This window comes from Phragmites australis, chromosome 2, assembly GCF_958298935.1.
Source record: "Phragmites australis chromosome 2, lpPhrAust1.1, whole genome shotgun sequence".
Taxonomy (NCBI): domain Eukaryota; kingdom Viridiplantae; phylum Streptophyta; class Magnoliopsida; order Poales; family Poaceae; genus Phragmites; species Phragmites australis.
The window spans coordinates 27254653-27269019 of NC_084922.1; the positions used below are offsets into that span (position 1 = coordinate 27254653).

The 14367-nt window shown below is 45.5% G+C and overlaps 1 protein-coding gene across 4 annotated transcripts; it reads left to right on the forward strand.

Annotated features, from left to right (window-relative positions):
* The first annotated feature begins 880 nt into the window (after positions 1-880).
* LOC133906422 (inactive protein kinase SELMODRAFT_444075-like) lies at positions 881-6159 on the forward strand. Of its 4 annotated transcripts, none has more exons than XM_062348337.1 (10): positions 881-1262; positions 2057-2312; positions 2556-2692; positions 2780-2874; positions 2969-3993; positions 4207-4367; positions 4753-4829; positions 4923-5070; positions 5358-5507; positions 5597-6159. In XM_062348337.1, exons 2-10 carry the CDS (start codon positions 2096-2098, stop codon positions 5825-5827), a joined length of 2241 nt encoding a protein of 746 aa, XP_062204321.1. In that variant the 5' UTR covers positions 881-1262; positions 2057-2095; the 3' UTR covers positions 5828-6159. The 4 variants fall into 4 exon arrangements, with proteins under 4 accessions (XP_062204321.1, XP_062204312.1, XP_062204331.1 ...); XM_062348328.1 differs by having other exon boundaries at positions 2075-2312; XM_062348347.1 differs by having other exon boundaries at positions 881-1212; positions 2075-2312.
* The last annotated feature ends 8208 nt before the right edge of the window (positions 6160-14367 follow it).

Sequence of the window (14367 nt, forward strand, 5' to 3'; positions counted from 1 at the left end):
CATTTGTATTGGGAGTAGCCTTATACAGAAATAGTGTTTTTGGTTGTCTTTTTTTTAAGCTGTAATATATATCCTAGATGAGTAGAAGTAGGCTGAGCGGATATAGTGATTAAAAAAGAAGGGTGTCTGGTTATTTGCATGAGCAGTATAATGATTATGTGAAGATATTTAGTTGTCTAAATGAGCGGATACAATAATCTTGCACCTGAGACTAACGAGTGGTCCCATTGCATCAATTAGGTTAGGTTTCAGAGAAAAGCTCGATTCGAACGTATCCATTAAACCAGACTATAACCGTATAATTGCAGTCACAGATACACGAAAAATAATATATACAAATAATCAATCGACTTTCTTTATAAAAATATACACACAATCAAAACCAAAATACCTACTATGGAAACAACAAAACACACCTAAACCCGCTGTACACATTCACATCCATCTGCTACACCCTCACTCCATGACAATGCTAAGTTAGGCTCATCTGCTTTCACATCACATACACGAAGGTACTCGTAAATACAAAAACGAGTAGTACTATGTAAGAGCCTAAGCATAACTATAGCAGGTGGGCCCCGCCCCTCCACTGCATCGAGGGAAAGAAAAAGCCTGTAAAAAATTCAGAGAGATTTTTGGCAAACAGCAACAGAGACCAGATCAACCCTGGGATCCAGTGGTGGCAGCAACTATGCAGCTGAGCGTGGTGGACCACGTCCACGAGGGCCGTGCCATCTCGCCCTCCCCTGCCCCTGCGCACCGGGACCCGAGCCTTCCCTGATCTGACCCTGCCAGGCGGTCCCCGCCCTGGACAGCCTGCCCACGGCTCACGAGGCAGCACCCTGGGCAGCATTTACTTGCAGACGCTCCCCGGCCGTCCCATCGGGAACGGAGGGGCGGGTTGCACTTGCACCAGGGCCGAGGCTTCGTTTTCCACTGCGGTGGCACGGTTGTTGATATGGAGAAGCCTGGAGGGCGAAACGGGCAATCCAAGCAGTCGACGGCGATCGTGAGGTGGTGGAAGTGGTAGTAGTAGTAGCTGAGGAGGCTAGCGAGGAGCAATGGAGGTTTAATTGCCTCGGCGCCTTGGCTCTTTAATGGCCAACTCCTCCAACGCCTCCGCTTCCACGCGCACGCGGTGCTAGGGTTTGCGGGCTTCGCTTGGTACGCTTCGCTCGGCGAGGAGGAGAGGGCCGCGGCGGCGGTTCGGAGGTCAGAGTTCCTACTACTAGTTGTCGTCGTCGTCGTCGTCGCGTTCTCCGGTGCGTCTCTTCCCCTTTTGCACCGTCGGTTTGCGGTTTGCCTTTTCGGTCGCGCGGGTTTCGATTGTGGGCGTTCCGATGGGAGGAGCAGAAATCGGAAGGCCCATGGATGATTTTTTTTCTTCTTCAGATTTTCAGTAGGTATTCATTCGTTTATGGAAGGAAATGCGACTTAAATCTCTCATCGGAGATCTTACTCACTTTGCATTCGGGGGTGGGGATTATCCGGTTTTGTTTGCTCCCACATGGAGCAGGCCAAATTGAGGCGCGAAGCGCGGCGAGATCTGCGAGGGAATCGTGTAGGCAGGCTTGTGGGGGGACGAGGATGCCCTGTGCAATCTGACCGGCCTAACGCGAGGGCGGGGTCACCTCGCCCGCTCACCTTGACGTTCCCCGTTGTCCCTGTCCCGGCTACAGTGTCGACGAGGGCATTCACAGGCGCAGCCGGTGATGCCCCCTCTGCGTCCAGCCATAAAGCTGCGGTCTTTCTCTCAATCCGCGGCCTCGGGTCGGGACACAGCAGAGGGGGGAAAGGCTGCCTCCTTTTACCGCAACCATCTTTTCTGGTCTTCGGTCTTGTTCGTTTTTTTGGTTCTGCGAAACAGTTCCGGTGTCGAACTCTGATGTCAACTGTCAGCAGCTCGGTACTCGCTCCTATCCTCGTAGGCATTAAAGCTCTCGGCGCGGTAGTTGTGTTGTTAGTATTAGGCGGGCATCACTCCTAGCTTGCTCTTTTGCTTTAGCTGCTTTGGCTGGTTCTTGGGTTGCTGAGTTCTTGTGCTGTTGTGGCTTAGGAGGTTCTTGATTTGTAGGCATTGCTAGAGAGGAAGGGGATGATGGTGGGCTCTTCTCAGCAGCAGCTACTGCAGAGGAAGGGGAAGGCCGTGGCTGAGAAAGGCGCGGCGGTGCCAGCAGAGGAGAAGGTGGTGGTAGCGGTGAGGGCGGCCACAAGGGAGATCTCCAAGACGGCCATCGTCTGGGCGCTGACGCACGTAGTGCAGCCCGGCGGAAGCATCATACTCCTCGTCGTCATCCCGGCGCATAGCTCTGGTATGGTTTCCTTCCTCGTGTTCCTATGAGAATGAGCCCTGTGCAGTATACAGTGCTTCTACTGCTGCTTGTTTCCAAATTCAACTAGAGTATAAATAAGAATGTTCTCTTGCGCACATTTTCTTGCACGACTAATTTGCTCCAAAGTCCTTGTGTTATAATGATCACTGAAGTCTCTGCACTTTGTTCAGTAGACTGGTAGTGCACTGGTGGCCTGAAATACCACTTTTTCCTTCATTTCAGGCAGGAAGTTCTGGGGGTTTCCTCTGTTTGCGGGGGATTGCGCAAGTGGCCATAAGTCTTTGTTGGATCAGAAATCGGATATCTCAGAGTTGTGTAATCAAATGATACAGAAACTTGATGTGTATGATGTAAACAAGGTTTGGTTCCGGAGCCACTGCTTGTTTAGGTGTTTATTTAACTCTTATAATATACTTGTTTAATTTAATTTATTGCCATTTATGTAGATAAATGTGAAGACTAAGATTGTTTCCGGGTCTCCTTCTGGCGTTGTAGCTGCTGAATCTAAGCGAGCACAAGCTACCTGGGTTGTGCTAGACAAGTAATGGTCAACTCCTGATACAGTATATATCTTCTTTGCAGCCTAGTTTCTTTCATTTTTATGTTTGCTTAACTTGTATGTTGCTGTTACTCAGGGAGTTGAAACATGAAGAGAAGCGTTGTGTGGAGGAGCTTCCATGCAACATTGTTGTTATGAAGCGTTCTCAGCCTAAAGTCCTCCGACTGAATCTCGTGGGATCTCCTGATAAAGAGTCCAAAGCAACCTGTGCAATTCCACCCGTGTCGGATAGTTCTACTGGTAAAACCGCAACTGATGTCAAAGAGCCACGCAGTTCAATTCGTGGACCGGCTGTAACCCCAAATAGCAGTCCAGACTTAGAGACACCTTTTGGAAGCACTGAAGTGGGAACATCCTCTGTCTCAAGTTCAGATCTTGGGACGTCTCCGTTTTGTGCTTCTGAAACAAAGGGTTTGCTGAAGAAAGAGGTGCAGGCAACAAAAGATAAAATTCAGGATTCAGATGTCAACATTTCTGATTCTGACAGCGAAACATTGAGCCCTCCAGCAACTTTCTCGCTTCAGCCATGGATGGCTGACATTTTACAGGGATCTGCATCCTCAAGATCACTTGGGAAAGGTCCACGAAAAACTCGTGTTCCAACAGCAGATGCTTTGCTCGAGAAGATCTCCAAGCTGGATCTCTTGAATGAAATTAGTACCATGAGAAGCAGGTCAGACTTAAACTTCCGTGGAAACGTCAGGGATGCTGTCTCGTTGGCAAGGAGTGCGCCTCCTGGTCCACCTCCCTTGTGTTCAATATGTCAGCACAAAGCACCTGTTTTTGGAAAGCCTCCTCGGTGGTTTACTTACGCTGAACTGGAACTTGCAACTGGTGGTTTCTCCCAAGCAAATTTCTTAGCTGAAGGTGGATTTGGGTCTGTTCATAGAGGTGTCCTTCCTGATGGCCAGACAATTGCTGTTAAGCAACACAAGCTTGCTAGCTCCCAGGGTGATGTTGAGTTTTGCTCGGAGGTGGAAGTTCTTAGTTGTGCACAACACCGGAATGTTGTAATGCTGATTGGTTTCTGTGTTGAGGACAGAAGACGTTTATTGGTTTATGAGTACATCTGCAATGGATCCTTGGATTCACATCTTTATGGTAGATCATTTTCTCTCTCTTGCATTTATGTACAGAAGAGAACTGCTAGTTTGGTTAAGATACTCTTTGTCTTCAAGCTTACTATGCACCTAACGACTTTTGCATTCTTGGTTTTTTTCTCTCTTTCTGTTCACTTTTTTGTGCCAAGAATTGAACAAGTTAGTGATGTAACATAAATCTATCCCTCTTACCTATTCTTGAAATATCATTCAGGTCGTAATAGGGAAACGTTGGAGTGGGCTGCAAGACAAAAGATTGCAGTTGGTGCTGCTCGTGGGCTACGGTACCTTCACGAAGAATGTAGGGTTGGCTGTATAATCCATCGTGACATGAGACCAAACAACATCCTTGTGACACATGATTTTGAACCACTGGTATGGTCCTGTTTCACTGATTGGAGTGTAATGTAACTATTGTTGTTGTGTCTTGCATTAGAAACTTTTCCAAATAGGATAAAGGTTCCGTATCTGATGCAATCATCAGGCTTACATCATACTGAGTGGTTGTGGACTATTGTTACCAGTACACTTTTCTGGATGATAGTTGGGTCTTATTTAGGGAGGTCAATCATCTTATTCTTTGCTATTTCATTTTTCTGCATGATAGGACAGTCTTATCTTGTGTAGATTTGTTTAAAGTGCAGATCACCATCACCTATTGTCTGTTGAACTCTGCCAATCATCCAATCTTATTTTGTGGTTGCTGTTGACCTCTTAGTTTCATTGTACGGTTGTAAGTTCCTCAATAATTGCTCGACAGGTTGGAGATTTTGGCCTGGCGCGATGGCAACCTGATGGAGATATGGGTGTTGAAACAAGAGTCATTGGCACATTTGGGTAAATATTGAGATATGTAATTTTATTATATAAATATATCATCATAGGCGGTTTCGAGCACTGCTAATTGGTGGACTTTATGACTGTCTGCAGTTATCTTGCACCCGAATATGCGCAGAGTGGACAAATAACAGAGAAAGCTGATGTGTATTCTTTTGGTGTTGTGTTAGTGGAACTTGTTACTGGGCGGAAGGCAGTTGACATTAACCGACCAAAAGGCCAGCAGTTTTTAACTGAATGGGTGAGTGAACCTTTTCCTCAGTTCTCCTTAGTCAAGTCTTTTTCAATTTGATAGCTAAGATACTTAGAGCTTTGTGATAATGTTATATAGTCTGGAGAAACTCCATTTTCTAGCATGGTTCATTTCTTAGTTATGATTGCGGTTATTTAAATACACTCTATGGACAGCCATGTAATTTCTAATCAGTGTTGTGCCAAAATTGTATGTGTGTTGGTTTTTGAAGTGTTTTCCTCCATTTGTTCTGTTTAGCTTGGACTCACAAGATTTGTATTGTAACAAACTAACAGGCACGGCCTTTCTTGGAGGAGTATGCAATTGATGGACTCATAGACCCACGCCTCAGGGACCGCTACTGTGAAAATGAGGTCTACTGCATGCTGCACGCTGCAAACCTTTGCATAAGACGTGACCCACATTCAAGGCCTCGCATGTCTCATGTTAGTGGCACAAGCTGCAACTCATTTCCCTCATATCTGTTGCTAAACTAATTATGTGTACGCTTACCCCTTCTCTGTCCTGTAAAAAGGTTCTTCGCATACTTGAGGGTGACATGGTTGTTGAATCTGATTCTGTTACGGCCCCGAGTAGTGATTCCGGAAGCAGGAGCTGGAGAATGGCAAATGAACAACAGCATTACCAGAACTACAGTAGCCCTTCTCGACAAGATTCGCAGCGAGCGATCGAAGGGAAACACTCCTATGGTGCTTTGAGGGCCTCCTGGGACCGAGATAAGCAAAGCATCTCAAACAGATTTTAATCTCTGCTCTTCCTAAAACGCAGTGAAGTTGAGATGTTCAACTATGTATTATTCCCTCGGCCTGCCTCCCAGTCTCGTTTTTCTTTTCATTTGTCTTCACCTCCTAGTAATTGTAGGCTCAAAGCTTTTGCTGATACATTGTCTTGGTGTATAGTAGAAATGGCAATAGGTTTACAAGTATATTGAGCTCCGAGGTAGCTCCTATTTTGTGGATGATTTGACGAAATGTGATCAGAAATGGCATAGTTGTTATGCTTAGAATCTCAGTAACTTGATTATGCCTTTAAGGCAATAATTCAGTAAAAGATTTGATGGTCGTCATCTTCACGAGATTGAGGAAATGTGATCAGAAATGGTATAGTTGGCCTCATGCTCCATACAAAATCACTTTTCCACTGTTAACTAGATTTTGGTTGACCCCAGAAGCAATCATTTGGGCAGGATTTGGATCTCGATGTGATCGTTACACTGTTACACGCACATTGTGACATACAGAACCGGTGGTATCTCCACGCTGTTCTTGTCAGTTGCGTTCGTTGTGCTACAGGTAACCAGCTGGTTTTCAATGATGCAACATGAGTGGTTTCCTTTGAGAAGAGGGCCTGAGTTAAACTAATTTATATCTAAAACCCGGTGGCGCCATCCGTCAGGAATCAGCAGGTAGGTACATCAGCACAGTACGCTCCTCTCAAGCTTGCCAGCCGGCCATGGCTGGCGCCCTACAGTGCCACACTGTGACGGCTCCGCTCAGCTGCAGCTGGACGCCGAGGCAGTGACGAGGGGCCTCCCCGCTGCGACGGCGAAAAGGAAAAGATCTGGCATTGGACTCCACTCGCCTGGATCGTGTGAGGCGTCGCCGTCGACACACCACGTCACGGCATCAACTGTCAGCTGCTGTAATCGCCTCATCATTGCGTTCCTATGCGTCACGTCGGGCGACGGGGCAGACCGCCAGGGGTCAGGGCCTCTCTGCCACCGTACGCCGGCAGAGACGCGCAAGAGAGGTCACTGTGCCGCGACGTGGTGGTCCGTGCACGGCGCGCAGGCAAGCAAATCAATCATGGTCAAACAGGGTGCCATGGGTTGTTGATCCGGTGGTTGCAGACAGACTCTCGACAAGCCGAGCTCAACGTGTTCATCGTCTTTAAGTTTGAGATTGATATAAATTCAAGCTGAATTTAATTCGAGTTAAAGATCTAGTTGAGTATATAATCAGGTTTAAGCTTGGTATATTATTGTTTCAAGTCGAACTCGAATTCATCGTAGAATGAGTTGAGTTTATAAAGCTCGCGAGTTCCGAGTTTTTTTAATAGCTCTATCTACGAGGCATATATATATATAATTACGCAATCTGAAGTTAAGCGATTGGACTTTAGGTTAGATGATTACGTTAAAAAAATAAATTTAGTTAAAGTGAATGGGCACCAGTTTTGCCCCGATGGAAAGCAGTTGAAGTTAGTCGAGCTTTTAACAATCTATTCGAGCTCGAGCTCGATAAGCTCGTGAGCTTATAGCTAGATTTATACTTAGCTTGTTAGATTTTCAAATCAAATTTGAATCAAACCTATAGCGAATCAAATTGGAGTGACTCATGACCTTCGATCTTTTTGGACAACCTAGTTACGTAGTCAGAACTTGTTAGCTGTCCGGCCGTCCTTGCCCGTGGGGACGCGCCACTGTGCTATGAGGAGAGGGTCTATAGTGAGCCGGGACGGGCTGCTCAGCTGTTGGATGATGCCGCCGATAAGAGGACAGAGGAGCCAAATTTTTGGGGCTGAAAATACCTGGTAAGTTCTCCTTTAAAAAACCTGGCAAGGTGAAAAAAAACCCTGGTAAAACGAATGTTATTTCACTTGTTTGGATCATGGCTATCGCTCCGATTCCGTCTGTCTGCATGTGAAATCAGATTCCGCTGCCATTATAAAAATTTTCCTAGGCGTTGCGGGATATCCAATAGCAAACCAAACAGTACATAAATTTTCTTTGACATCAGCAATATTTGTTTTGGTCTGGTTTGGTTTAGGATGATAGCAAAGTTAGCTAACCAGGCAACACCTATATTATTTTGATCCGGAATGAAATTTCATTACCCAGGCATAACAGCCAACTCGCTGTCCACCAAAAGGTTTACAAAGGTTGGAGCATTGGCAAATTCAAACAAAATTGTCTCCAAACCAACCGTGCACCATGGTCTACATGCTCTATGGCACCAAGCAGTAGATACTTGAGAATTTTTTTGAGAGAGTGGTCTTTGCTTCCCTTATAACTAGTAAGTTGAATCGCACAAATAGCACGGTTAGACTTGCTACGGTATATAGTTTTGTTGTCGTCCAACTTCCTTTAAGTTTACATAAGTTTTTGTAGACTTTTGTGATGTTTTTTTTACTATAGTTTCAGTTTTTGCAGAGTTAATTATTGTAGGTACAAGATTAACAATTAGAGGGGTGAATAGATGCTTCAATAAATTTCTTGCGAAATCGATGACCTTATACTATTTATATCACCTAACGTATCTCAAAACTCAAAACGGAAGCAAAAAATAGAGAGAAGTTTTAACAAGAGTTCCACGGATAGTATATGAACCATATATTCTATTTAAAATCAATCCATGTGTCTTAGCACTCGAAAGATCATAACTTGAAAAGAAACAAGAAAAGATGAACACCGGGCAACGAAACTCTCCAAATTAATTGTTTAGAGGCAAGTGAATTCAAGACCCCATCATATAAATATTTGTATGCGAATTTTATGCCTTTAACAACAATAAGAATGACCTCACAAGATGCTAAAATTTTAGCAAAAAATCCAAAACGAAAATCAAAATCGGAAACCGAAAAACTTGCAAACTTGTAAGTGAAACAATAGAGGAAAACTAGAAGGAAAGAAATTTAAACATATGCAAAAATATAAACTTTATTACTCAAAGAGATCAGCAATATTTTAGACGGATCATAAAAATTTATCTCTAAAAAATCTCATATATTATATAGGCTAAGCACTCATCCTTCTCTACTTCAAAACCCTAACTCTAACCTCACAAATGGGTGGAACAAGGGGGCTCAAGTGGCTGGTTTCAACTTTCTTATAGCCCTACTCATTTATTTATAAGTTTACAAAATTTGACCCTAAGTTACCTAGCTTTTTCCCAAATTACTCATCTCTTGTAGTATACTACTATCTACCATCGAGAGCACTTTAGTCTATTTTCTTTCTCCATTAATCGGACGGTCGCGGCGCCTTAACGACTTAGCTTTGCCTTGATACAAGCTTCACGATGGTGCCACATACTCCTCTAATCCTCCCACGATTTTGAGGCCAAACCGTGAAACCTACTGCACGCTTCTCAAAGCGTGGCTCGCCATTTTGCTTATACCTTAAGCAAGTGTTTCAATGTCGATGCGTGTACTCCATTATACGATCATGACCACCGGCAAGTCTCTCCCACTTCCGTTCCATCGGGTCATCTTATCACTTATACCGGCATCCCTTTCGCTTGACTTTGTCAACACACCGTCTCTATCCGTCTTTCATGCTTTACTTGACCTCCACGTATTCAGCTAGAATCATCGTCGACTCACCCGACCTCTTTGATCGTTCGGTACTAAGCACTCCGTTTGGCCCCGATTATCTCACTGTCGACCGCCAAATTACATCCATCACCTGCACACTATAAAACAAGCAAACATATATCTCCAACTCTAATTCCAGTTAGTCTATAATCAATATGCTCAAATAAAATCATAAATTAATTTAAATCACATCAAAGCTTATACAAAACTAAAGATCATCAAACGAAATAAATATCAATATCAATCACTCATCACGAGTAAACTAAGAAATATTTTAACTTGGTTTCTCAATTACTGCTTAAAAACTCTTTAAAATTCTATCCACTAAAAGATTATCGAACCGGGTTAAACCCAATCTATTCTCTTTAAAATTCTATCCACTAAAAGATTATCGAACCGGATTAAACCCAATTTTTTTTTTCACCCAAGCCAACCATCAATCTTTTCCAGGGCCACACCTCGAACTAACTCAGCCCTCAAGTCGCCGGCTTGTTCGTGTGCGTGCGCGCATAGCAGCGAACTCCGTTGTCCGCCGTTTGTCGCGATTGCTGCTTCGTTAACTCCCTACGCTGCCGTGTGGCCGCCGGACCTGTGTGTCATGGCCAGAACGCTCGTCTCCGCGTGTCATTTTTGTGCTTGCGGTAGTACCGGAGGCCGAGGCGTGAATAGGGAAGCTCTGAGCCGCATCGTCGGCACCACCATTGGCCCTTGGGACTAGGTCCTCATGGGTTCTAGCATGCAGCAGCAACAACATCCAAATATTCGGAGAACACTTGGCAAAAGTATTTTATCCGACTTCATTGGAGTTATTTATTTGGGACTTCTCTAATTGGTTAACACTTGCTGTCAACGGCAAGAGGATTGAAATCCCACGTGTTCCACTGTAAGCTGTATTTTTGTTGTTGTTGTAGCCAGCTTGTGCCCCATGAAGCCCGTATTCTCTTCGTTTCTGTCGCGTGCTTGGCCGCAGAGTTTTTTTTATACATATTTTTTTTTGACTAAAATTTTAAATAAATAGATTTCTCGTGATAGTAATTGAAAAGTAGATGCCTGCCACTCCTGCAACCCTCTCTGAGTGGTAAGGAATTGTTATCACCCTCTAAGAGGGCGGGTGGTCTAACCGCTCTCTGAGAGGCCGGCAAGGAGGCTAACCGCACTCTCAGGGGGCTGGTAGGGGCTCCCGTCCAATGAGAGGACGGGTACCTTTCCAACCGCCCTTCCAATGAACGGGTATGTCATTTTTTTAAAAGTTGCAAAATATATTACAAAATATTGTTCAATATTTGAAATTGGTTTTTTTTGCAAAATTTGGAACTAAAATGGTTAAAAAGTGACCAAAACGGCATATTGGGGAAGCGATATTTTGGAGTAGTTTACGTATTGTTCGGAGGATAAAAAATTAATATTTGTGAACAAATTATATATATGAAGCACTCGTAACATATTATGCGGCAATGAGGTTACAAACGGTGACAAACATAAGATTATACATATAGTGAAAAATATTACATAAGACTGTAACTACGACGAAAAAAAAGGCATGTACGGTTCGCACAAAAACCTACTCAATAGTGCGTCGCTCCTAATCATAACATGCCTTAGAGAGTGAAAATATATCGGGCTACATTAGATACTCTCTACTGAGTGCACCTAGGATATTTGCCATTTTGCAGGGCATCGGGACCTGCCACCTTAGCGCGACGGGCCCTCTCCCGCTTCCTTGCCCTCTCAGCTTCCCGAGCCTGAGCTGCGGTATGGTTCTGCGTCGCCTTCCTCATGAGCTCTTCTTCCTGCCGCTTCAGGCGTAGTTCCTCTTTCTGTTGCTCGTACTCCCGACGTACGTAAGCTTTCCTCCTACACCGCATGATCATGTCGACCCACCGCTTCTGGTCTTCATTTTGCTCAATGTCGAGCTATTAAATAAAGTCATAGATCGGTGGAGGGGACTAGACAAATAGAACAAGATGAGAGATTAGTAAAACAGTGTGTGAAATCGGGAAAGATGTGGCTGATCTTTGTTCCTATACCGGTGGATATTCATACGGTCCATGTTGAAGCTTGTCGTATTGGTAGTTGGCACACATGAAGAAGCGCAACTCATAGGTGTAGGAGATGTCTTGGGACTCTCAAAGCCTACAACGGTCACCACAGAAGCATATCGGTGGTTCGACCCCCTGGGGGATGAAAATCCCCCTAATGTTTCTTGGGTGGGTTAGGTGGAGCTGAGGAAGACATTGCAGTTGAGAGAACTGAAAAATGAGTGGTGTATCCATGTATGAAGGTTGCATTATTTATGATGAGGGAAGGCAGGAGCATGGGATTCCCTCTTGAAGAAAGGAGTGAGTGGAAGGGCTTAGAGGGGGTAGGAGCATTGGATTTCCTCTTGAAGAATGAAAAAGTTATGGCATTGATGCTGGACAGAGATTCTATGTGTCAAGGTACATGTGTTGTTATTTAATTTTTGGTAAAAGTTGTACCGTGTTATCACTTCTTGTCTATAGCCTGCGCAAGGACAAATGTGTTGTCTTTTCATGGTTAAAGTTGAGTGGTACGGTCAATTCGTGTCTGCAGATTACGCCAGGACAGAGGTGATGTCGTTTAATGGTTAAAGTTCAGTTGTGTGGTCACTTCGTAACTAAAGGTAGACTCTTGACAGAGTTTTCGAGTGGTCACTTCGTGTATAAGTAGCTTTGTAAGAAATACTTTTTTAGGTCTGTCGTGAACGGTTCATACATGGCCGAGGACGATAGAATGTAGCGTGTGGTCACGTTGGATTAAGAAATACAACTAGCGTGCGATCACATTGGAATAAAAAATGCAGTTACGGCATGGTAAGTGGACCATAAAGATTACACGCGTCCGAATATGTAAGAATAGATTGCGAATCGATTATGCATATGTAAGTTTCAAATGTACAATCCTACTGCTGTCTCCTCCGCTGCAGTTGGCCGTTCCCCCATCATGGTCCCGCTGCCGCTGCTGCTGGTTGGCCCTCACGTGGCCCCTAGAGTAGGTTAGGGCGTCGGGTGCATCGACCTGCCTGGTAGGCCTAGTAGGGATCACCGGTGTCGAGGCCTCCTTTTGGGTGTGCTGCGTCCGAAGTGGAGCACTGGGTACCTGGGACTACTGGAGGACGTCGTAGTCTGGTGTGCTTCCGAAGAAGTCCTGCACGAGGTCGAACAGGGGGTCTAACCTAGGCTCATCCTCCCAACTCGGGTATGAAGACTGAGAAGGATCCACGGGTGTCCATGTGTACTGGTTGCAGGGGCCTACGAACAGATGAATGTATTAGATATGAAAAATGTGGAAATGAAAGTAGTTGTATAATGCACTATTGTACCTATGTGGTATGCCGGTGTAGCAGCAGATGGCTAGGCGTGCGTGCCGTAGTAGGGGTCGAACGGTGGTGGTGGGATCGGTAGCGATGTAGCTGAAGACGGCCCGACCTCATCACCGAAGTAACATATGGACAATATTAGAAGTACTATTGAATATATTGAATACGGTAATGTAGTGTCGCCCAGTACTTGAGTGGCATGCGAGTGGTGAGGGTGTCAGCACTGGGCTCGGTCTAGGTGGTAGCGTCGAGACGTGTGTAGGTGCATCTAATATTTGTTTAAAATTAATGCACTAGTAAGAAACAAATATATTTAAACGCCGTGCGTATGAAAAATCCGTACCTATTGGGTCTGGGCCTGCAGGTCGTCGTACAGGGGGCCGTATGGGTGTTGACACCGATGGACATCGGTGCAAATCAGACCTCCTGGATGACTCGGTGTGGACCCCACTCGACCTGAAAGGCGCTCCCGCAACGTCTGCGGTGGACCGGTAAGAGGTAAGCTTCAAGGCCCACGCAGTCTTATTGAAAACCCGCTTGACGAACCCCGCTACATCGGCCGCACTAAGGTGCACCCCTTGCCTGAGGCGGTCCATAGTACAGCTTCGTCCCTATGGATATCATAAATGATATCGGCTTGCGGAAGCAAACAAGAAATAAGAACTTTAGTTTATAGTCGTTGTTATGCGAGTATGTAGTACTGAAATGAGATGTAAATTACACATACTGCTAATGCAGGGTCCTCGTCCTAATGACCCGGGTAGGCCTCCATAGTCGACGCAATGTGGGGCCGGACACCCTCTGGGGTGAAGGTGACCCATGTACATGTACGTGGCACGTACCACCATAGGTACTCCACGAAGCTCCGCTCGTCGAACGGACGTGCCTCCTCCACGACATCCTGAAGGACTTGGGCCCATGCTGAGACGTATGGGGCAAGCGATCTTCCCAGTGGTTGCCACCCGGCTGTCCCTTGCGTGTATACCTGCAAGTGAACCATGTTACGAATTATTCACTTCATTATAGTTACCTATGGACGTGCACTGGAACAGTGCGAATGTGGATGAGAGGGAAAGCCTGGTAGCGCTCGAACTGCTGCATGACGCGGTGCGGTGAGTACTCCTCGACGTAGATATCGAAGACAAGCGGTGTCTTCGTAAGCTAGTACTCCTCGTCGTAGGTGCACAACGAAGACAGGCCCAAACCCGCATGGCCTTGGATGGCCAAGAAGCTGTACGGCGTCCATACCACATCGTCCGGACAAAGCCGGTCGAACTGCGACCGAAAAAGCTCATACACGCTGTGAGCCTGCTCATGCGCCCAATGTGGTAGTGTGAGAAATATAGTCAGAATTCAAAACAAAAACGTGTGACAAACATAGTCTGAATCCATAACAAAAACATGTGACAATTAAAGTATTAAAAAAAAGTACGTACCCAGCGTTGACACCATAACGAGGCCATGGTAGGCGCATCCTTCTCGGGCTCGCCATACCATTCCTCAAGGTACGGGGAGCGGTCCATCACTGGCCAGCCTATGGCGAACCGCTTGTAGGACCACAGCTGCAGTAGTAGTGGGCACCCAGCAAAAGTGACAAGTGGCTCATTCTTCGTGCACGCGTCTTACAACGCCTG